We start from the raw sequence: 24,382 nt of genomic DNA on the forward strand, positions 1-24,382 counted from the left end.
TCTCAGAGGTAATAAAAATGAAAAATATATTTTAAATAGTTTTAAAATATTTTAAAATTAAATATCAAATTAAATAATTATGATTTTCTTATCTTTAAATATTATAAAAGGGAAATTTAGGGAAGACATTATATATCATATCAACATTTCACAAGGTTTCTGGTCAGAGGTTAGTAATTTTAAGACTGTTGTTGTGAGATGATATATCTCACATCTCATAACAAACTAACCTCTGATCAGAAACCTTGTGAAATGTTGAGCGCGAATGTATGTTTGGGGAGGTATGGCACCTAGCATGCCTCTTCAGAACACCTGAAACATTCACCCACCATACACATTTGTTTGGACATTTTGTTATATCAATAGGAAAAAAACTATTACTAATGAAAGAGATGCTCACAACTGCCAAAACATAAAAAACGGGCCTACAGCTAAACAGGTCATCAGAAGAAACACAAATTACCATCTTGTTTAACTACATAGGGTACTGTGTTGAATTTAGGACACCATGTTATACAATACACAGACCCAACATTAGTACACGACATTGACATTCATTCTGGCAGTTCTCAAATTATCTTAAATAGGGCCGACCAGCTAACATTCAAAGATAAGTTAAATCAATACACTGCCTCTATCAACATTAAAAAAAAAAAACCCAATCAAACAGCTGTCTTCTTGGATTGATTCTTGAAAAATCAAATCTGGGCTAATGCCATTCATCATCTTGAATTACTTGAAGACGTAGAGGAGCTGATCTCCATGAGCAATGGATTTTGGAAGTACTGGGCTTAGATATTCAGAAGGCATCCATATGCAGACTAGATTTTCCAAAGCTTCACAATACTTTCCCTTCTGGGAATGGATAGGAATGTAAGCATCAAAATATCTGACTGTTGGAAAAATGACTGGATTGTAACAGCTGTATAGCAGAAGAGAGACATCACATTTCAGACACCCAGAACTTATAAAAGTTCAGTTTCTCAGTATTAATGGGCCCTCACTTAATTTGGTGCATTACAGTTTCTACAAGAGTGCTATCTACCAGAAAAAAAGAGCAACTATGTTACCTACCAAGATTTACATCAGGCAACATTTTATCGAGAAACTGCGTCTCTCCACCATTCGGAGACAGAAAGTCAGCCAAAAGCTGGCTGTTACTCAGCTCTGGATGTTGCAGAAGTTTCTTTGGGGGACATAAAAGAAAGAGTAGATGAAAGAAGATTCTTAAAAACTAGGTTCTCTATAGTAACAACAACAGATGTTTAAAACAGTGCTATGGTATCCTAGAAGTTATACATTCATCCAAATACTTTAATTTTTATTACATTTGGAAAAAATTGGCGTGTTAACCTTTATAAGCTTCACAATTACACAATCTACTTAAAAAATTGAACGAGATTAGATCGTCTTGTACCTGCAGGTACTCCTGAAACTCTTCCCTCTTTGTCTTTAAGAATTCATAGTTCTTTGGACCAATGATCCTTTTTGATGGAAGTTGAGCATCAGTAAAAGTACCTATAAATTAGTAAAAAGTCAAGCAGATTCATTTATTCTTAAAATCAAAAAGAAAAATTTTAGTATCTTAAATTTCTGCTCAATTCTAAAAAGCAATCACTGAAGTAGGAAGTGAAAACGTACCATGAAATTCTGTTAACTTTGACTCAAGCACATAAAATTCAAGGTATCTTCTATAGACAGACCAGCGTTCAGGTTCATGTCCAACTGAAAAAAAAAACCACATATTGGAAGTAATATAGGTTCCTACACCCACCTGAGAGAGTAATAAAGTACGCAACAAAGAGTTAAGAACAGCAAATATACTACAGAGTACAGAGGAAAAACCCTCAAATGTGTAAGTAATCAGTACTGCCAGTATTATAACACTACTCTAGCCACACGTAGCTCTTTAAATAACTTAAGTACAGTAACTCGTCACTTGAAGTCGTCCCGGTTAACGTTGTTGATCAATTAGAGAATGTGCTCCTTTAAAGTTGCGCAATGCTCCCTTATAATGTTATTTGGCAGCCGCCTGCTTTGTCCACTACTTGCAGAAAGAGCAGCCCGTTGCAGCTGGCTGGTGGGGGCTTGGAACCAGGGTGGACTGGCAGCCCCCCTATCAGCTCCCCACTCCCCTAAGTTCCCTGTGCGGCAGCCACCCAGCAGACTATCAATTGCCAGCAGTTCAGCTGTCCCTCCTCCCACTGCCACGTGCTGCTCCTGCCCTCTGCCTTGGAGCTGCTCCCGGGAGCCTCCTGCTTGCTGTGCAGGTAGGGGGGATGAGGGGTGCTGTCAGGGTGTCCCTCTCCCCCCTGCTTACCCCATCTCCATAGAGCGGGAGGGGGGACACGACAGGGCTCAGGATGGAGGGAGTTTGCTAGCAGCAGCTGCTGTCTCAACTTGCTGATCTACTTAAAAAGGCAATGTACTTAGATTGGGGTCAGCGTACTTAAAGGGGAAATGCACCTCTCTCTCTCTCTCTCTCTCACACACACACACACCCACACACAGGGTGTGTCTCTCTGTCTGCCATGCTGTCTCCCCTCCCTCCATTTGTGCTGCCTTGTAGAGTGTGAGGCTACATTAACAGTAACGTGTTAACCCTTGAGGGCTCAGCCGAGTGCTAGTTCGTCATTCAGCACTAAGGCATTCCCTGGGAAATATTCCACCCTCTGACTCCACCACCTCAACCAAACTTCACAATCATCATTGCTGTGTACAGTATTAAATTGTTTGTTTAAAACAGAGAGAGAGAGAGAGAGAGAGAGAGTGCATGCGTGCGTGTATAATATTTTGTCTGGTGAAAAAAATTTCCCTGGAACCTAACCCCCCCCCATCCACATTAATTCTTATAGGGAAATTGGATTCGCTTAACATTGTTTCGCTTAAAGTCGCATTTTTCAGGAACATAACTACAATGTTAAGCGAGGAGTTACTGTAGTCTTAAATCACATGAGCAGCCCAAGGCATGGCTGGTAGACAGGCATGCTACTATGAAGGAAATCTGTATCTAATTCAAGCTTGGGTCTTGCTAATTTATCTCCTCTCAGTACAGGGCTCGTCCAGTCATCTCCACCAGCCGTTTGTCAAGTGCTACAAACAGGAAGAAGCCTCATTAATGCCAATTTGCATTTCTCTAAAAGGGGAGTTAGATTTTTTTCTCCCCAAATATGGATGTTTTTCAAAACAGATGCTGAAATCCTTGGTTGCAAAATAGTTTAAATTTATTTCTAAGTTACCAAAAAATTTAATTTGCATAAGAAATCTACTTTAAAGTTTATAAGAAAAAGCCCTGTTCCTGCTCTGGAATGTTTAATAGTAAATACCTATTTGTGCACTTGTAACGGTGTCCATCTGAAAGATACCTGGGGACCAACAAATCTAGACTCATAGACTTTAAGGTCAGAAGGGACCATTATGATCATCTAGTCTGACCTCCTGCACAACGCAGGCCACAGAATCTCACCCACCCACTCCTGTAACAAACCCGTAACCTATGTCTGAGTTATTGAAGTCCTCAAATTGTGGTTTAAAGACCTCAAGGTGCAGAGAATCCTCCAGCAAGTGACCCGTGCCCCACGCTGCAGAGGAAGGCAAAAAACCTCCAGGGCCTCTGCCAATCTGCCCTGGAGGAAAATTCCTTCCCGACCCCAAATATGGCGATCAGCTAAACCGTGAGCATGTGGGCAAGACTCACCGCCAGCACCCAGGAAAGAATTCTCTGTAGTAACTCACATCTCACCCCATCTAACATCCCATCACAGGCTATTGGGCATATTTACTGCTAATAATCAACCATCAACTAATTGCCAAAATTAGGCTATCCCATCATACCATCCCCTCCATAAACTTATCAAGCTTAGCCTTGAAACCAGATATGTCTTTTGACCCCACTACTCCCCTTGGAAGGCTGTTCCAGAACTTCACTCCTCTAATGTTAGAAACCTTTATCTAATTTCAAATCTAAACTTCCTAATGTCCAGTTTATATCCATTTGTTCTTGTGTCCACATTGGTACTGAGCTTAAATAATTCCTCTCCCTCCCTGATATAGTTATAAAGAGCAATCATATCTCCCCTCAGCCTTCTTTTGGTTAGACTAAACAAGCCAAGCTCTTTGAGTCTCCTCCTTTCATAAGACAGGTTTTCCATTCCTCGGATCATCCTAGTAGCCCTTCTCTGTACCTGTTCCAATTTGAATTTATCCTTCTTAAACATGGGAGACCAGAACTGCACACAATATTCCAGATGAGGTCTCACCAGTGCCTTGTATAACGGTACTAACACCTCCTTATCTTTACTGGAAATATCTCGCCTGATGCATCCCAAGACCGCATTAGCTTTTTTAACAGCCATATCACATTGGCGGCTCATAGTCATCCTGTGATCAACCTATACTCCAAGGTCCTTCTCCTCCTCCGTTACTTCCAACTGATGCATCCCCAGTTTATAACAAAAATTCTGGTTATTAATCCCTAAATGCATGACCTTGCACTTTTCACTATTAAATTTCATTTCATCCTATTACCATTACTCCAGTTTACAAGGTCATCCAGATCTTCCTGTATGATATCCCAGTCCTTCTCTGTATTAGCAATATCTCCCAGCTTTGTGTCATCTGCAAACTTTATTAGCACATTCCCACTTTTTGTGCCAAGGTCAGTAATAAAAAGATTAAACAAGATTGGTCCCAAAACCGATCCCTGAGGAACTCTACTAGTAACCTCTTTCCAGCTTGACTGTCCACCTTTCAATATGACCCGTTGTAGTCTCCCCTTTAACCAGTTCCTTATCCACCTTTCAATTTTCATATTGATCCCCATCTTTTCCAATTTAGCTAATAATTCCCCATGCGGAAACATATCAAATGCCTTACTGAAATCGAGGTAAATTAGATCCACTGTGTTTAAACAACGTACTATTCAAGAAAGAGTGAGTGGAGTTTGAAATATATTGCTGGTACATTAAATAGAAAACACATTCAACATTTACGAACATGAATCACAATATTAACATTTTTGTGGGGAGGGAGGAATTCCTAAGCCTTGGTTTGAATTCTGAATAGACTGGACTCCTTTTAGAAGTAATTTGTCACAAGTTCCAGATACACCTCTACCCCGATATAACACTGTCCTCGGGAGCCAAAAAATCTTACTGCGTTATAGGTGAAACCGCGTTATATCGAACTTGCTTTGATCCGCCAGAGTGCGCAGCCCCCCCCCCGAGCGCTGCTTTACCGCGTTATATCCGAATTCATGTTATATCGGGTCGCGTTATATTGGGGTAGAGGTGTAATAAGTGACCATTTTTCCTTTATGCCCACATTACCAAAGACTTAAAATTCATTAGTAAGTCATTACTTTGATGCTAAAATGTGTGTGTGTGTGTGTGTGTGTGTGTGTGTGTGTGTGTGTGTGTGTGGCACATCAGAACAGTCAGATAAATAAAACATACTAGAACAGACATTTTGAGCTACATTTTTAAGTAGTTTTATTTAATCACAAGAAGTCCTACCTGCCCTTCTATCGTTTCTCTCCACATCAATACAAAACACAGGAATTCTCTCTTTTCTCTCCTTCTTTTCAAGGGAGGGATCATCAAAGAAGTCCACATATGGAATGCAAATTTTCCATGCAGCAAGGTTGCGTGGTGTATTGGGAGTGCTAACAATCTCCACAGGAGAATCATCTTCCATTACCATAATGCCTTCTTCAATCTGCAGTGAAAGATTTAAGCATCAAGACCTCCCTGATCTGATTTTTAGTATAGGGCACAATTTTTAATTTTGCAGAACATATAGAAGATCACTCTTTGCATAAGAAGTACATGTGATCAGGACCAAAGACGACAACACACAAAAATTCTGGAAGGGGGCATGTTTCTATAGTTGCTATCGTTGGATCTTCTGTATAAAAATCCCTAGACCTGTAGGTTTGTTTGAAGGTAAAAACAAAATTGTTTAATAGTGTCTCAAGTGTCAATCTACTATATCACCAGCTGACTCATAGCATGTTAAAGTTTCTTCCTAGCTCTTGGGGAAGGATGAGGCATTTCAAGGACAATATGGTATACGGCACCATCAAGTTTGGTAGGTCCATTACCAGCAAAAACAAAATAAAATAAATATTTTAAAGATTCTGAAACATTAAAGGCCTTACACCAAAGGTTACGTCTTGCTACCACTCCACTGATTGACTTCAAAAGCTACTTATGATTCTGTCTAGCCGTGTTTGGGGCAATATCTCAGCTGTCTGGCATTTGGCATAGAAATTAAAAAGTGTGAGCAAAAAGAACAACATTTAGATACGGTGTGGTATGTACATTGGGGAGAGGGGGAAAAGGCAGAAATAGCTTTCAAAAGTCAATTTGTGCTTCTAAAATCCTAACCCTGAATAACACAGCAAAAATGAGAAAAGCAGAATTTTAGGGGAGACTATTAGGTAGAACTGGGCAACATTTTTCAGTTCAATTTTTTTTTGCTGAACAAAATACAGATTTAGGTTGACAAACATTGTGAATTCATGTCCATTTCAGTTAACTGCTTTGGTCAAAACAAATAAGAAAATTTTCAGAAATGTTGATACATTGGGGATAGATTCACGGGGGGAATTTAGGTGCCATTTGCAAAAATTTGGAGGTGCCCCCTTATGCCCAATTTCTCAGTAGTTAGGGAAATAATCTGGATCATGGGCGACCCAAGTTTGAATCCCTGTTCTGGAGCAGAGACTGGAACATGGTTGTCCCCCCTCCCAGGTGAGTGCCCTAACCACTGAGCTATGGAATCACTCTCAATCTGGCCCAATAATTGTTCAATTATGTTATACAAAGTTCGAACAGCTTCAACAGGGGAGATAGAATCACCTAAGAATAACTAATAGCTTGGAGGTTAAGGCACTCACTTGGGATGTGGAAGACCTGGATTCAAATGCCTGCACTAGAAGACCATCTCCTCCTCCTCCTGTTTTATGAATCTAGCTCTTCATTTCCTTTACTTTTATTTAAACAGTTAAAAATGCCTCAAACAAAACATTTTGGAGCATACAAAATGACACTTTTCTGACTTTTTCAATATGCAAAAGAAAAAAAATTAAAAATCGGTTTTGGTTTGATCCATTTTTTATTTTTCATTTTTCAGAAAGGCCAACAATCCAAAAAAAAAAAAAAAAAATTTGCACAGCTCTACTATTAAGTACGGCCAGTTGATACATTCAGAAAAAACACATCTTTACCAAAGACAAATACAGTTTTTAGAAGTTAGTCATGTCTTCCTAAATTGTTCAACCTGACTGCTGCTGCCAGGAAGCAAACTGAACTGGATTGTTTTCTTGAATGGGTAGCCAAGTCCCTTCCCTGGTAGTAGGCAGGTCTGGTTCTGCCTCTTTAATTGCTGAACAGAAGATAAACTCCTATAGGAATGGTAAACTTGGGTATGAGAGAAAGCCTCAAGGCCCTACATTATGGCTGAGACTGTCAGCAAAGTTCATGAGCCTGCTTAAACTCCAGTAGCTAGTACTTCTCACTATAAGTTAGTACAGATAGAACTGATCTACATCTTGAACTGTGGAGTAATAAGTGAACTAAAGGAATATCCCGTTTTAAAAGTAAATTATAAATCCCCACTTTATAAAATTAAATAAAGAAACTTCAATCTAAAAAAACACCACTTATGTGTGAATACACATCAAACTAAAGTCATGGGTTTTTTTCCCTCCCTTTTGACTTAAGAAATTAGGGCCGAACCTTCTCACCTGCTCTAAATTCAAATCCAGTTTTGCTTGAGGGAGTTCTGCAGAAATTGGGATAACTGACTCTATCCACAAAAGCTACAGAGTATACCTGGAAGCAGCTCAGGGGTTGCTATCACAGCTCCTAATCCACTTCTATGGAAGGAGGGCAGAGTTGGCTAGAGGATCCACTTTGGCTTTGTTTACAGTAGAGCATTCAAGTGCTCATGGTCCAGCTAATTGTACTGCACTGAATGAAGCACAAATAGAAGCTGGGAATAGGCGACAGGGAATGGATCACTTGATGATTACCTGTTCTGTTCATTCACTCTGGGGCACCTGGCATTGGCCACTGTCGGAAGACAGGATACTGGGCTAGATGGACCTTTGGTCTGACCCAATATGGCCGTTCTTATGTAAATAACGGAGTACATCATTCCAGTCATCATTTGATTAGTTTAAGATTTGCCCTTGCACTTAACTAGGGCTGCCCTAACTGATTACGGTGTGGGCTGTCATCCTGGTAATGTTCCTTCCCAGCAATATTGGCACATATATGTAACCTCCAGCTCTGCAACTGAGCCAGTGAACCACTCATTGTTTGCCAGTTACAAATCTTGCTCTAATGAACCATGTAGTTCACCAGCTAGAACTGCAGCAGAATTGATTACTGCATTCTTCATGACCCCATTGATCCCCAAGGCATCAATATGGGAGCTGATAGCTGAAGGGCTGGGAGGAGCCCATTTACCAGTGATGCTCCTCCAACTGCAGTTCCATCTGGTGACTCAGAGGTGTCTTGCCAGCTGAGAGCCTCGCTCTGATGTACTATGTGCATCAGGGCAGGACTTATAGCTGGCAGACTTTCAATGGTTCACTGGCTGAGATGGTGCAAAACTATAGGGCATTATGGTGTGTCACCTGGTGGTGAGGAAATAATGTGAGGAGCAAAGAAAAAAGTCTCAGCTGGCAATCCACAGCTAGATGACCTGTGGAGCTGAAGCAGTGGGAGCCCTCTCTCAATTGGTGAGCTATGGAGGTTCATCTGAGGGACCATTTCTGCCAGCATGTTGCTTCTATCAAAGCACTCAATCATCTGAGCCTGAATGAGTGGACCTCTAACAGTATTTACCCCCTACAAACTGTAGGGTAATCTGAACCAGTTGAAGGCCCACCAGCAACCAACCATAGAACTTTTGAGTGAGTGAGATGCAAGGTGCATTTCAATCTTTTGAGAGGCAACAATTTTTAACCCCTACAAAAGGTCTCCAGTATGAAGCCTTAATCAGACCCTGTAGCTACAACTGGTGGTAGACACTGAGTAAATGGAAAGCAATATTTCAGGCCCTGCCATGCACAGTAAGAGCACACTTGTTCCACTGTCTTTTAGTCCCTACATGCCTGCAATTTTGTTAGGAGTGGAAGGGGGTAGAGAAAGGATTTTGCACATTATACCTAGAATACCAAATTTCACCACTCTGTTGCACTTTTCCCCTATTTAAAGTCGTCATTTCAGATACCGATCTATTTTATTCCAGACCTATTACAAAAGTAATTCTGGTTATAAACAGGTAAGAGCTAAGTAATAGTAATCAGAAAAAAAACCTGTTACTAATCTTTCTGTAACTGTTACTCTTTGAGATCATAGAACTGGAATGGACTTCAAGAGGTCATCTAGTCCAGTCCCAGTCCAGAACTCATAGCAGGACTAAGTATAATCTAGACCAGTGGTCCCCAACGCAGTGCCCACGGGTGCCATGGCGCCCGCTGGGGCATTTATGTGCGCCCGCCTACTGACAAGGGAGCGCTTCCGCCGGACAACCCGCCACCGAGGAGCGCGGCCGCCGGAAAACCAGCTGCCGAAATGCGGCAACGCCAAGAAGCGTCGCCACCGAAATGCTGCTTCTTCTCGGCGGCATTTCGGCAGCGACGCTTCTTGATGACTACGGTTCTTGGCGGCATTTCAGCGGCGATGCTTCTCGATGACGCCGCTTCTCGGTGGCATTTCAGCGGCTGGTCGTCCAGCGCCCGCCATACTCTTCTGGGAACATGAATATGCTATTGCAACAGAAAGGTTGGGGACCACTGATTTAGACCATCCCTGACAGGTGTTTGTCTAACCTGCTCTTAAAAATCTCAGTGATGGAGATTCCACAACCTCCCTAGGCAATTTATTGCAGTGTTTAACCACCCTCACAGTTAGGAAGCTTTTCCTAATGTCCAACCTAAACTGTCTTTGCTGCAATTTAAGACCATTATTTCTTGTCCTATCCTTGGAGGTTAAGGAGAACAATTTTTCCCACTGGTATCCTTCGGGCAAGCTCTAGTGCCCGCTCATGCACTGGTATAAGGGACCCGACTGGCCCCGCACCCTCTCAGTTCCTTCTTGCTGGCTCACTCCAACAGAAGAGCAGGAGGATGCGTCATGGAATGAACATGAGCAACACATCTTGAAGAACAGTAGTTATTGAAAGGTTAGTAACTGTTTTTCCTTCTTCGAGTGCTTGCTCATGTCCATTCCATGTTAGGTGACTCACAAGCGGTACCCGAGGAGATGGGCTCAGAGTTCATGGACATGCAGATTAATAGGAAAAAAAAAAAACACTAAATGATCACATTGCTGAAGCAAGAGAAGCTGTTTCAACGACTGTCGCAGGCGGTAAGAAGGAACTGAGAGGGCACGGGATTGGCTGGCACCAGAGGGTGCTAAAGCCAGCCCAACGGATACCACTGAGGGAAAAATCTCCAGCAATAGTGCATGCGGCTTACACACACCTAACATGGAATGGAGATGAGCAAGCACTCAAAAAGAAATACAAGTTATGCATTTCTGTTATCAGCAAAAATAATATTGCTTTGGCGTAAGTGGCATCAGTCAACTATCCATAAAGATTTTACAAGCAAGCTTATCAAGTTTCACTAAAATTAGCTTCAGGTCATTTTGCCCACAAAAGCCCGGTAACAGGCAACTCACTCAAATTATTTTCCAACATGAACAGTCTTTTCTATAGAGCATCATCCCTTACATCATCTCAATCATCCATTTCTAGAATTCAGTAACACACTGAAGTAGTATATTAATGGTTTTTTTGTAACTTTGTCTTTAAATTAAAAAAATGACTGAAGTGTAACATACATATGTGGAGCTATGTATTTCAATAAATATAAAGAACTTTAAACACAATCTCATTATACATTTCTGTTATGATCTCTCATTGTACCTAAGATGTTAGACTCTCTAACAAATATGTAGTTTTTCCAAAAATCAAACTTAAAAGAGTTGATTTACTGAGGAATGAAAAATGCAAATATAATTCTACTTTTCTTGGATAGCTGAAAAATTAGAAGAGAAAAAATACACTCTTGCTTTATTTCAGCCTAGTAGGAAGAATTAATCCTTTAAGAGCAGAATACTGGACAATCTGTTTTCTGCCCCTTCCCTGGGAGTATTAGACTACAGTCCCAATGACGAGTGACATCACAAGACCTAAACTCTACAAGACAGCACAGCAACACTGCTCATTTGAAGATATGATAGTCTGAAGAGCTATCCTATATCTTGTGGATCCTTTAAGAAAAAGGGGAAACATAGAATTCTGAAATCAGTTATTCTGTTTTTACCATTTTGGATACAAGTTGGGTGGGGAGGAGTTATTGGGGGGGAAAAAACAGATGAAAGATTCAAATTCAGGTAAACCTTTTATACTTTTATTTTCCAGTAGTGGAAAATGGACCAGCACAGCATCAAAGAACATAGCACAAATTTGCTTAAATGTAATGTACAGTGAAATAGTTATAAGTGCCATAGCAAGTCTCAAATTCACATGACTTAAAAACCAATGTATTTCCATAAATTCAGGAGAAATCACAACAGAAATAAATTTAAATCATTAAAAATTCATGACTATCAAGCAGTTCGTGACCAACTTAATTTCCCTCACTTCCCATACCGTCCTCATATTTCCTTGCCCACATTTGTGCCATGGATACCAGGGCATCAACCTCCTTGACAGTCAGTTTACTATTCAGTCACTGCTGTTTGGTGTACAAGAAAAAAAATCTAGTTGCAAGAGAAGCCTGAAGACTGGCAAAATAACTGTAGCAAGCATGAATTACTGACCCACATGGTTACTCCAGTGTAAACAGCTCATCTAGGATCAGGGAGATCAAGGCAGTGAGAGTGCAGAATATACATATGAACACATTATTTCAATGTATTTCCCTCTGCAAAACAGCTGTAGGGAGACCAGGGTTGAGAGATTTTTTAATGATGATTTCTCTTATTGTATCTTATGCATCTTATTGTGTCACCGTATCCGTGTTTTTAAGAAACTTGTGACAGATTTACAATTTTAGGCAGTGTCCTATCTGCTCACATTAGCCATGATCACTAAACCAATTTTCCATCATCTAGCAGTAAAAGTTTGAAAAATGTAATCAAATATAAAAACTATGGAAAATCCACTTAGCTCAGTTCCACCTAGAACTGGGATTTCTGCAATAAATCAAAAGTAAGGTTTTTCTTTTAAAATATAAGAAAAGTGAATTGCCTTCTAGTCAAGAAACAGCAGAGTAAGTGGTCCCACCATCTGAGCTGAAGTCAGACTAATACTCTATTTTGAATTTTTCCATGATTTGCTACAAGATGTCACTCCACAAAGCAGATGGTTCCACAAAAGAAAAAAAAAAGTTGGAAGTATTCTTAATGCTTTTAAGCCTTACAGGCAATGTTCCATTTTGCCCATGTGTACAGAGAAAACAGTGTGGTTCCATCCTTTAACCTCAAATCCTTGATCTCCTCTCTCCAGCATAGGGTCAGACATACACCTGACCTTCAGGAACATAGCTTAAAGGCAGCTAACCACTGCCAATTTTTCAGACATCCAGTTTCTATAGCTTTATCATAGGTTGCTTCTATCACTGCCTATCACCAAGAGCTGGAATAGAACAACACACACACACACACACACACACACACACTAACTAACCCACCCCTCCAGCAATGGTTTCCTCTGAAATGCTACGAAAACATACTCTACTTCAAAAATTTCTGAGAATGAGACTTGTGGAGCAAAATACAATTTTGTACATTTTCAATGATACTTGTTTATGTACCAATTATGCAACCAGAAAAATATTTTAGCCATTAGTATAAAAGCAGAATTGTGAGAGAGATTATTCAAATAACTACTAAAGATTTGGGCCTGAATCACGATAGCCCTATGGACGCAGAAAGGACTGAGGTGTGAAACACCTCAGGACTTTACTGCAAATATTTACTAGACTAAAAAGTAACAGCTGCTCATGAGACACTTGACAAAGATTACTTTCGTAAAGAGAACATAACTTTTTAATACTTCTCTTTACCCCAGCAATTAACTCTTGGAATTACTCTAACTGGGGAGATACCCAAATCTTGTGCTCACTGAGTAAATAACCGAGTAGTACTAAGAGAGCAAGGAAGCTGGAAAAATGCTGTGACCCCTAGGATGGCACAGTGGAATAACCAACAATACCAGGAGCAAAAGAAAGGAAAAGAAGGGACAGAAGCTGAAAGTATTTAAAGATTCTGGAAAACAAATAGCCCTGAGATTTAGGACAAATGTAAAATTTCTACTCACAAAATCATCCTCTCCTTCAGTTAAACCATAGTTAGGTAGCACAGCTCCTTCCATTGTGTTGCTCTTGAATACTCCTCTAATTTTGCTGCCTAATCTGCTGATTGCAAATGATTCTCCTCTTTTCTGTGTGGCCCTAAGGATTATACAAAAACAAAATTCACAGTATAGGGCAAATTGTAGTACTAGCCACTGTATATAATTTAGAGATAAGAGTGAGCAATTGGATGAAGTATGGAACTGATGTGTAGGTTTACACTTTTTAGTATTATAGATTCACTGTCTGTATTGCATATTACAGAACAATTTAAAATTTATCAGTAAAATCCATCTGCTAGGGAGGAAGAAAATGATTTAAAAAAGCATTTCCGGGACATGGATTAAAATTTCAGCTATAAACTAACACTGATGTTCTTATTACAGCATTACTTTGGAATGAAACACACAGAACAATCTATTTTCATAACATTAACTTCCTAAGACAACTTGTTTAATTAAAAGATTGCAAGGAATGACAATAACCTTTTCAGCGAGTGATTGTAGCAACACAACAGTTTCTGGCATCAGTGTTCATCCATATTTGTCAAGTACTGCATGTTTAAACACACTGTTTATTTTCTTTATAAACATCAAGGCATTTATACAGACGCATGTGATGCAAGATGGACTGTGACTTACTTCAAAGCAGCAGGGAGAGTAGGCAGAAAGCCAGGCAGGAGGGTCAGAACTTACAAAACATGAAGGAAAACAGAAGCAGATGAAGATTCCTAGCTCAAGAAGGCAATTTGCCCTAGAGATGAAGGCTTGATGCAAATTTAAGTCTTGTTCAGAGCTAGAACTACTTATGATAAAGAGTATCCAAAGGCAGCAAGTAAAAAGGGCAGAGGCATTAGGCATGAAGTCTGCATTCTTCATTTTAGCCACATTACAGCACATCAATGCATGCACGCCATATATACTGCCCTTACACCAGACCTGAAAAAGAAATCTTTTATTTCTTGTACTAGAAATGTACAAATTAATAGTCTAAACAAACCCTATTGGGGCAGGAGGGGACATATTCCTGATGAATATAGCTATCTGAGGTTTTCATAAAGCTTGTTACAAATCTGTAAGATGAACCGCAAAACTGAAAAATGTGAAAAAAGTGGATAGCTCATTTGGGATTCAAAGGAGTAATGAACATTTTAACAAACTAAAAGCATTCAATGTTTATTTTCTAATTCTAATTGCTTATAATTTTGCCGAAGTTTAACCATTTGTACTGAGTTTTTTCAGATAGGCATCTACCTCAGGATGAATTTTGTGGAAGAAGTCAGCCAAAACCGTTCTGCCATTTCCAAAGAACGAGGCTAGAGGAAAACGCATTGTTTTGCCAATGTTAAAATAATTGAGAAACTCTAGCGCCCCATGCTTTGGAACAGGAACTTGATGTTTGCCATGGGGTTTATGTCAGGAATGTGACCTTTGCTGTCCCTGACAAAATCTGGCCCAATTATATATCTTCACCAATCATGGATTGAACCTACTCAGCAGAGACTTGCTAGAGTTTCATAGCTAGAATCTCTGAAGATTCCATCAGCACTGAGCATGACCTAGCCCAGGGCTGCTGCAGGCCCAAGTGGAGCTAGGCACCATGACTGAGAGCATAGAGCCTCTCTCTCCTGTGCTCTCAATGACTCCCTGTTGGGTGCAGGTAAAGTGGAGGAACGAGCTGCCTGATATTCTAATGCAGCGGACAGAACAATTTTCTTTTCTTTTTCTCCTCCCCCCCCCTTTTTTTTTTTTAAAGTGATAGGATCTAAGCATGTGACAAGGAGCAAGGAAAAAACTCTGAGTAAAGTCTACAAAATAACCAGCATACCATCAACAATAAAGCTCTGAGACATACAACTAATATGCTAAGGTTAATATGAGAGAACAAAATAGGTAAAGGCCAGGAAGATGTTGTATATTTTAATATTTGAGTGTATGAGAAATAGTCATTAAACCAAGACCAATACACTGTTTGCTAAAAACTTAAGAGAATGAACATGCAATTAGTTTGCTGTTTCAAATGAATTTAGCCCAAAAAGAGTTTGCGTGTATTTAAAAATGAAACAGTCAATGTCTGTTATAAAGGCAGTACAATGCAGTCATGATAGATGCAATTTAACACTAACAGGCAACAATTATGGCACATTATCTTGACTTACCGAAAGTCATCCAAACTCAGGCTACCTCTGCAACAACAGGTACAAGAAATTACCCCACAAGCCAAGAAGGAGAGAGAGTCCCAAAGACAGAGACAGATATTTCAAGCAAAACCAAACAGCCTAGAACTTTCATTGCAATTAGCATGACTGCTGTTTTATTAATAAAGGTCTCTACCAATTTCCAGACAAATATTCTCAAAATATCATGTAAATATCCAAAATTTACCAGAGACCAATACACATGCATTTGGTGGGGATAGTTGCATTTGATTTTTAGACTCCAGTTCTGAAAACACTTAAGCGTGTTTGTGACGTTAAGCATTTAAGTAATTCCAGTGGCTTAAAAGGGACTACCCTCATTCCTAAAGTTAACCATATACATAAATGCTTGAAAATTCCGACTCTTAGGCTGTAATTCAGGTTTGATTCATACAGGAATTTACCCTGCTTGATAGAGGCTTTAAAGAAAAAATGTTTTCTGGGAAAAATTTGTAGACATTTTATAAAAGAATTAAACAGTTTGTAAAGAACTTTAAGGACGCAAAGGGCTTTTTATGTAGATTCACAGATTTTAAGGACTGAAGGGACCATTTAATTATCTAGTCTGACTTTTTGCATAACATGGGCTGTAACATTTTCCCAGTAAGTCCTGCATCAAGCACAATAACTTATGGTTGAACTAAAGCAAATTCATGCTAAAACCAGTAATAACCAATAACTTCTCTTTAAGAACATTGTTTCTGATATGTGGGAGCTCTCACATACTGGACAGACAGAGTACAGGAAGAAGAAGAAGAAGAAGAAAAAAAAGACTGAGATCAAATTTCCTACACTTCTAACAGTGTTTTAAAAACAACTCATTCTACAATGTCTCAGACTGTTCTTTAGTCATGTTACTTGTGAAACCTGAATTAAGTTCAGCCGAATGGAACCTGACACTGAAGTATAAATAGTACACAACATAACTTGACAATTATATTGGCCACCATTTTTGGCCTCCACTTGGCAAATCGATACTGTATTTTGTTGCGTTTCTGATGCATCAAAAGTCAGCATGTCTATATTTTTAATATACTTTTCTGTATACCTGTGCCACACAGGAATAAAGCAGGTACATCCAGAGGTTTGGTAATCTGGGTATACTGTATGTTTTTTGTTTTTTTTAAAGCTTTGCCATATTGGAAGCATAAGTAATGCACTTAAAAAAATTCAGAATTGAAAAGATATTAATTTTTTCTTCCCAAATCCCAAGATCATAGGTATTTTAAAGTAATGAGATTCAGAGCTTAAATGTGTTTGTTATATCCAATAAATATTAGTGGGAGAAATTGTTACAGTTCGCACAGGCTCCTATTAAGCTGATTTGTAAAATGAAATCTCACATGGCTGGTTTCTACAGTTACTGGAAAAAGTGATTCAACATGGAAATCAAACACTACAGAGTCAACTTTCTATTTTGCTTTCTCCAGTGTATTCTGTGTAACTCACTATTGCCATGTTATCTTAATGTTATTGGGCATGTCCTTAGTTTGAGGGGTTTTTTCACTCTGACATATCAAAAATAAAGGATTGTACTTCTGAATCTCATACCATTTTTTAAAATAAAAGAGAAATAAAAACACTAAGTGAAATATTGCTTCACGTATTACTTGCTGCTCCTGTAAGTAATCTACAAATTTAAAACTAAGTTTAGAAATCTAAATAAGTTAACATTGAACAGTACTGTATTTGGCAGAAGATTCAATCATATAAACCAGGGATCGGCAACCTTTGGCACACGGCCCGCCAGGCACGTTCCTCATCCCGCGCTGCTTCCTGCAGCCCCCATTGGCCTGGAGCGGCGAACTGCGGCCAGTGGGAGCCGCGATCGGCCTAACCTGCGGACATGGCAGGTAAACAAACCGTCCCGTCCCATCAGTGTGCTTACCCTGGCTGGTCGCGTGCCATAGGTTGCCAATCCCTGATATAAACCAACATTTTAAAACTTTCAACTACAAAAACGTATTAAAAGGTTTAACACACCTACCTGCTAAACTTTGAATTGCGTGTTGGGGATTCAGCTCCTCTTAAGAGCTGCCTGAAATACTAAAATAGAACAGTTAATATGCAAGTAAGTGCTGACTTCAAGTTTTCTATTTTTTTCATTCTACTATCTCTTTACTAGTAGTTTACAGCTGTAAATATTAATAGCTAATTATGTTTCTTGCTTCTAACTTCACATCTGTTGAGGATTTAATACAAGTATATTAGAAACACCATACAAGTCGCTGCAGTTGAGATGTTGTATTTCATATAAGACTACTTACAATCGTCAGTTCTAATGAACTTACAACATAATTTATGCTTTCCCAAGGGCAGCCTTGCAGGGCTTTCTACTAAAACTATGTCTTCACTAGAAATATTGCAGCACCACAGCTGCACCGCTGCAGCAGTGCCACTATAGCGCTTCAGTGTAGACAATCACTATAGTGATGGGAGGGGTTCTTCCATCACTGTAATTAAGCCACTTCCCCCAGACAGGCGGTAGCTAGATCAATGGAAGATAGGTTAAGTCAGCTTAACTATGTGGCTTGAGGGACTTTTCACACCCCTGAGCAACATAGCTAGGTCAACCTAACTTTTTAGTGTAGAACTGATACGAGTCCTGAAGTGCTATTATAGTCTAAAAAACAACTAAGAAGAAAATTGTGTTCTACATGTATTATATTTCAATTACTTCTAGATAGAAATTGCAACTATACAAGTAGAAAAAAACCCTTTTTCTAAAAGAAAAGTTAGTGCTGCAAACTCAACTTAATATCTGAAAAGGAAGTTTTATTCTTTCAGGCTCTTGCATCATCAAAAATTCTGGAGCTGGAACTAATTAACAGTTCTGTTGATGTGAAAGCCACTAAGAACCTAGCTCCCTTTAGGATGCCATTTCTACTCCACAAACTTATGTCGATGCAAGCTTTGTCGTCATAAAGTTGTCACCGTTAGCACATCACTTGTGTGACTGCACACTTGGCTCCTTGCGTTGGCACTATGTGTACTCACAAGGAGTGTTTGCATTGATGCATGGTGCGGAGCACCATCTGGGATGATTTAGTTAGGGATTGGTCCTGCTTTGAGCAGGGGGTTGGACTAGATGACCGCCTGAGGTCCCTTCCAACCTTGATATTCTCTGATACCCACCACAGTGCAGTGCTCTGTCTTTTGGAAGTTTTGGCAGTGCGTGGTGGGGCCAAAACAAGTTGCACAGGGGTGACGAGGAGCGTGAGGTCAATTTTGGAGTGTGCAACTGTCTCCTCCCATAATGTCATCTGTAAACCATAATTTTTGCACCTTTTTTTCAAAATCCCACAAACCCGCACAGCCCTCCTCGCTGCCCACCATCTCTGACAGAAGCATGAAGCCTACACCACTCTGCACTGCCATGAGTGTTGGAAAAACAGAGCACACAATCATGAATTATTTGCAGAGCTGCAAGAACCACCAAATCGGAGGTTAACATGACGATTTCTTGGATGCCAGATTGCTGTGGGACATAGTGAGAACCAATTCAAAGTTGGTGGCATTCATGAAGTAGCTGCAGATGGTGGAGCACCACTTCTGGGCCCAAGAAATTATCACTGACTGGTGGGATTGCATCGTAATGCAGGCTTGGGAGGACAAGCAGCGGTTGCAGAACTTTTGGCTGCACAAGGCAATATTCCTGAATCCGTGTGCCGAGCTTACCTCAGCCCTCTACTGCATGGACACCAAAACGAGAGCTGCACTGACAGTGGTGAAGCAAGTGGCAATCGCATTGTGGAAACTTGGAATGCCAGAGTGCTACTAGTCAGTCAGAAATCAATTTGCAGTCAGGAAATACACTGCAGGGGCTGTTGTCATACAAGTGTGCAAAGCCATTAATTGCCTCCTACTGCGCAGGACTGTGACTCTCAGCAACATGCAGAATATAGTGGATGGATTTGTACCAAAGGGGTTCCCAAACTGTGACAGAGTGATAGATGGCATGCATATCCCTATTTTGGCACCAGAACCACCTTGCCACAGACAACATCAACAGAATGGGCTAATTTTCTATAGTTATGCAAGCACTGGCGAATCACTGGGGGTGCTTTGCTGACATCAGTGTGGCTGGTCAGAGAAGGTGAATGATGCTTGCATCTTTAAGAACACAGAACTATTCAGAAAACTACAAGCAGGGACTCTCTTTCCCAACAGGCAGCTTACCATTGGGAATGTTGAAATGCCAATAGCAATCCTGGGAGATCCAGCCTACCCGTTGTTCCCCTGGCTTATGAAGCCATACACCAACCATCTCGACAGCACCAAGGAATGATTCAACTACTGGTTCAGCAGGTGCAGAATGACACTTCAATGTGCTTTTGATCAATTAAAGGGACACTGGTGTTGTTTATTCACAAGATTGGACCTCGTGAGAAAAATACCCCAATGGTTGCAGCTGCCTACTCTGTCCTGCATAATATTTATGAAGCAAGGAGGGACACTTTTCCGCTGGTATGGAGAGCAGAGGTGGAGTGCTGTCTGCTGAGTTTGAACAGCCAGAGACAAGGGCTACTAGAAGAGCTCAACATGGAGCTATACTGCTTAGGGAGGCTTTGAAAGACCATTTTAACAGTGAGCCTCAGAAACTTATTTAGTTGTACTGTGTTCTACGTCGCCCTGCTCTTTTGTGGCCTGTTACAAATTGTGTGATGATTGCTGTATGTTTAGGAATATAACATTGTCAATACATCTATTAATTTTGTTTGCATCTTATCCTGTGAGTTGTGTCACACTGTTAGTAAGAGGTAATTGATTACTTTCAGACCTGTTAAGCACTCGGTAGCAGATGTTGCAAACTAATAAAACAACAGACATTTATTTTGTAACAGAATTCACTGTAAAAAAGAAATCGTGAAATTTTAAAACAAATATATTTAAAACTTACTAATACTTAAGAGAACAGAACTTATGAAGCAGACAGAACATTCATGTCCATTTCAGCTATTCCTATGCCAACCTTGGTTTTCACAGGTCAGTGTACACAAAGCAGTGATTGTCTTTAACGTCCCACAGGGTGGAGTAAAAGAAAAAAACAAGTTTATTTAAATACAAAGAGAGATTTTAAGTGAGCACAAGTAATGATGCATAAAAGTTAGAAATGGTTATAAGAAAAATAAAGATAAAATGCTTCCTAGTGCCTACCTTAACAAACTATACTTGGTTCAAAGTGGAGTCCTTATCACATCCTTCTAGCAACATTACTAACCAAATTTTTCAGGTCAGGCCCCCACTCAAAGTCCAACAGCTGTTTCTCTGGTCTTCTCAGGTAGAAAGAGTGAAATGGCCAGGGGGAGAGAGGTCACTTGGGGTGTTTGAGTCTCTTTTTATTGTTTCAGTCCCCCTTTTGAAAAGCATTTCCAGCTGAGCATAAGGAGACAACATGTCTGGTGTGGAAGGAGGCTTCCTGCTGGGTTCTTTCACCCGTGTATGTTCAGAAGCAGGTTTCCTTTTGTTTCCTCCCTTCCCCTCTTTCTGCTTGATGACTACATTTACTGCTTAAATGCAAATTAAGGCAAACACTTTCCTTTGCTCAGGATAGCCCTGTTTGATGACTTCTCCCTGGGGCTAACAACATCATACAGGGGAATTTTATAACTTCACATATAACGTTGCTACATATATTTTACCATGATAAGACTGATCTGTGAGTTATTAGCTTTTAAATGATATCTTACAAGGCATGTTTGCACAAAGATTATTATAGTAGTGCGTAGGGTGTGAATACACCTGTGCATTCCATCATGCCATCCCAAGTCCTCTTCTTTCCCCTCCTTATTCTGGTCAGACGTTCTGCAACTATGGAGCTGGAGTCCCTCAAGGCTGCAATAGCAGCAGCTGCAGAAAAAAGCACACAGATACCATTGTCAATATATTTACTACAGAAAGCAAAACTGCAAAACTCACTCCCCTTGCTCCCCTAAAGTTTTAAGCACTACATTCTCATTCTCACTTTTGTTTGCAATTGCTTGTGCATGGCACCAGTCACAGCATCAGCCATTGTGAGTATGGCCAGCTGGGGATGAGGGAAATGAGGAGGGAATTGCTTGGTTGCATGAAACTAGTAGCATAGGGCACTGGCACTGAATGCTGGCAACATTTTCCACAGGCGTTGGTGATTTTAGCTGATATCTCACTCCTGAGGGTAACAAAGGGAGAAAGAGCACAGCTGCTGCTAGTGTCCTGAAGCTGCCCGTGCCCATATGCCACTAGCGTGTGTACTGCAAAGTTATAGCTAACTGGCATGGGAAAGTGTCCTATCAGAGAAGAAGAAATTAGGCAGTCATCCCTAGAAACCTTCAGCAGAGGATTGCAGAGTACCTCTATGAAAGTTTCACTGAGACCTCTCAGGAGGATTCAAGGGACATCCCTATGTATATAAACAAACTGCTCCACTTGGTCCCCCTGCCTAACTCTAGAGAGGAATGAAAAGCAGATAGAAACTCTACCTCTCTTGGTTGTTCTATTACCTCTTCTAGCACAAGTAAATTAATCAAAAGTCAAAAGCTGTGTCCTCCTATTCTATGGGGAGTGGAGGGGACGGGGGGTAGGATGGGAGTGGTATCCCTGTAATGAAAAAAATACACACTTACCTGAGGTTCCTTCCCTTGCATCAGACTTGACCATGCTCAATTGTCAGGACTGTGGTGGATCCCCCAGTCGCCTGTCCCACCTCCTCCTCCTCGCTGTTCATGACCGAGGCCTGGGACTCAGGCTCCTCGAAGGTATTGAGAGCGTTGTGCTAGGTGGTAGTGGGGTCTCCGCCAAATATGGCATGCAGTTCTTTGTAAAAGTAGCAGGTCTGTGGCTTGGCACCAGATCGATTGTTGGCCTCCCTGGCCTCCTGGTATGTCTGCCACAGCTCCTTGGCTTTTAGACAGCATTGCTGCTGATCCTTGTCATACCCTTCTCCTGCATCCCTCGAGCAATCTGTCCATGCTTCTATGGCTGGTTCAGAGCTGTGCCAGCACAACCTTTTGTCCCTACAGGCCCAAGAAAGCCAGTATCTTCTGTCCACTCCAGGTAGGAGTGTGTCTGGAATGTGCAGCTGACATGGTCAGCTGGGCAGTTGCACTCAATAATGGAGAGTTGCTAGGTGTGATTGCCAAGCTGGGCATTCAGGAAAAGGAATTTCAAAAATTCATGGGATTTTAAACAAGGCAGGGTGGGGGTGGTGCTTTCGGACCCTGTGAACCGTAGGTAGTGGAGTTCACAATGGTGACCACAGCAGTCAGCGTGAGGCACTGTGGAACAGCTGCTGTAGGGCTGTTAGGATTGATCTAGGTAATGCAGCATCTATACGTGCACTGCGTCGACCTCTGTACATTGACCTTGGCTCAATTCCGCTCAGGGAGGCAGTGTTATGATGTTGGCCTAATGGGTAATTTACATCAGGGTGAGACACATTTAAACATAGAAACGCAAAACTAGGTCAACACAAGGCAGCTTACATCGACATAACTTTGTAGCGTAGACCAGGCCTCGGTTATATTGGCTCTACCCTGATAATACGAGTAAAAAATTATAAAAGAACCTATTTTTACCAGTTAAATAGATAAAATTTGGAATACATACAAGGAGCAAAACTACTGTTTAAGCTGTCACATTTACATTGCCATTTGAAAAAAAGAACTGTGCTTAAAGGCAAGACTTCAAGTCTTTCATGCTTACCTCATCACTGTGACAGAACATAGGGGTAAAGACATTCTCTAAGAGGGAAAGAACATGTTCATATGCTTCAAAAAGGCATCGCATAGTTTGAAGTTTCACAACATCTACATATTCACCTTCAGCAACTGCAGAAAAAAAATCCTGTTGTGAATATTAATTGGATGTGCCATTGTTGTTCATAAAGTTTTTCTGATTTTTACAGGTCTCAGTCTCAAATTAGTCTGTATACATTCACGCAGGAAGCATCCAAAATTTTGGAACACTAAAGTGCTTGATAAAGCAGGATTTAAATACATTATCATTCATAGAGAACAATATGCAGGGGACATCCAGTGATAGGAGATAGAAGTATATGCATTCTTGAACACCTCTGGTTTGTTAATGAGGTTGTATAGTTATGATAAAATTAAAGTTAATTATTATTTGGATCGACTAGGATTTTTTTTTTAGTCTGACAGAATGCTTTACAGATTCCAGTATAAATTCTTGATCATTCCTTTCAATCTCAAACTTACTTCTTTGAATCTCTTCCACGATAAAAGGATCAAATCTAATTTTGTCAATACTTTCATCCAAACAATAGGTTTTGTAGATTTTCTGCACCTCTTCATGAAGAGACATTTTTTCAGTATCTGATAATTCTGGTTGCAAAATTCTGTCATTAAATTCCTCTGGAAGGTGGGGGAAAGAAAATGCATTTGTTGATCAAAACTTAGCTAATATAAATGGTGGCACCTTAAAGTGGCACACACGTCAGCCATCAGGGTATGTCTACACTGCATTCAGGACGTGTGATTGCAGCATACCTGAGCTACCTTTGATCTAGCTAGATCAAGAGCAGCTGGAGTAACAACCGCAGTGAAGCCATGGTAACACAGGTGGCAGCACAGGATAGCTCTGTCTGTGCAGGAACCTGGGTACATACTCGAGTGGCTGCTAGCTGCCTTGGTTACATCTACACCCGCTGCAATCACAACTCCAGTGTATACCCTCAGATACCTTTCCAGCAGATATGGCTATACATAAAACCTTAAATGTTTTAAAACTTATGACCAAGCTGATAAACTGCATTAAAGAATTTGGTGTTAAGTTGTATTAATACTTTAGATTTAAACCATAAGTTA

At 40.4% G+C, this 24,382-nt stretch overlaps 1 protein-coding gene across 1 annotated transcript in view; it reads right to left on the reverse strand.

Moving 5' to 3' along the window:
- SNX14 (sorting nexin 14) overlaps positions 1-24,382 on the reverse strand; it is an 83,065-nt gene that overhangs the window by 27,859 nt on the left and 30,824 nt on the right. Inside the window, exons 13-20 of the mRNA XM_065402231.1 lie at positions 23,774-23,929; positions 23,259-23,383; positions 17,563-17,621; positions 13,345-13,477; positions 5,514-5,715; positions 1,642-1,725; positions 1,418-1,518; positions 1,075-1,186 (exon numbers count right to left, since the gene is read on the reverse strand). Coding sequence (XP_065258303.1) covers positions 1,075-1,186; positions 1,418-1,518; positions 1,642-1,725; positions 5,514-5,715; positions 13,345-13,477; positions 17,563-17,621; positions 23,259-23,383; positions 23,774-23,929 — 972 coding nt within the window. The remainder of the gene's footprint in view (positions 1-1,074; positions 1,187-1,417; positions 1,519-1,641; positions 1,726-5,513; positions 5,716-13,344; positions 13,478-17,562; positions 17,622-23,258; positions 23,384-23,773; positions 23,930-24,382) is intronic.

The sequence above is a fragment of the Emys orbicularis genome, chromosome 3, assembly GCF_028017835.1.
Source record: "Emys orbicularis isolate rEmyOrb1 chromosome 3, rEmyOrb1.hap1, whole genome shotgun sequence".
In the NCBI taxonomy this organism is placed as follows: domain Eukaryota; kingdom Metazoa; phylum Chordata; order Testudines; family Emydidae; genus Emys; species Emys orbicularis.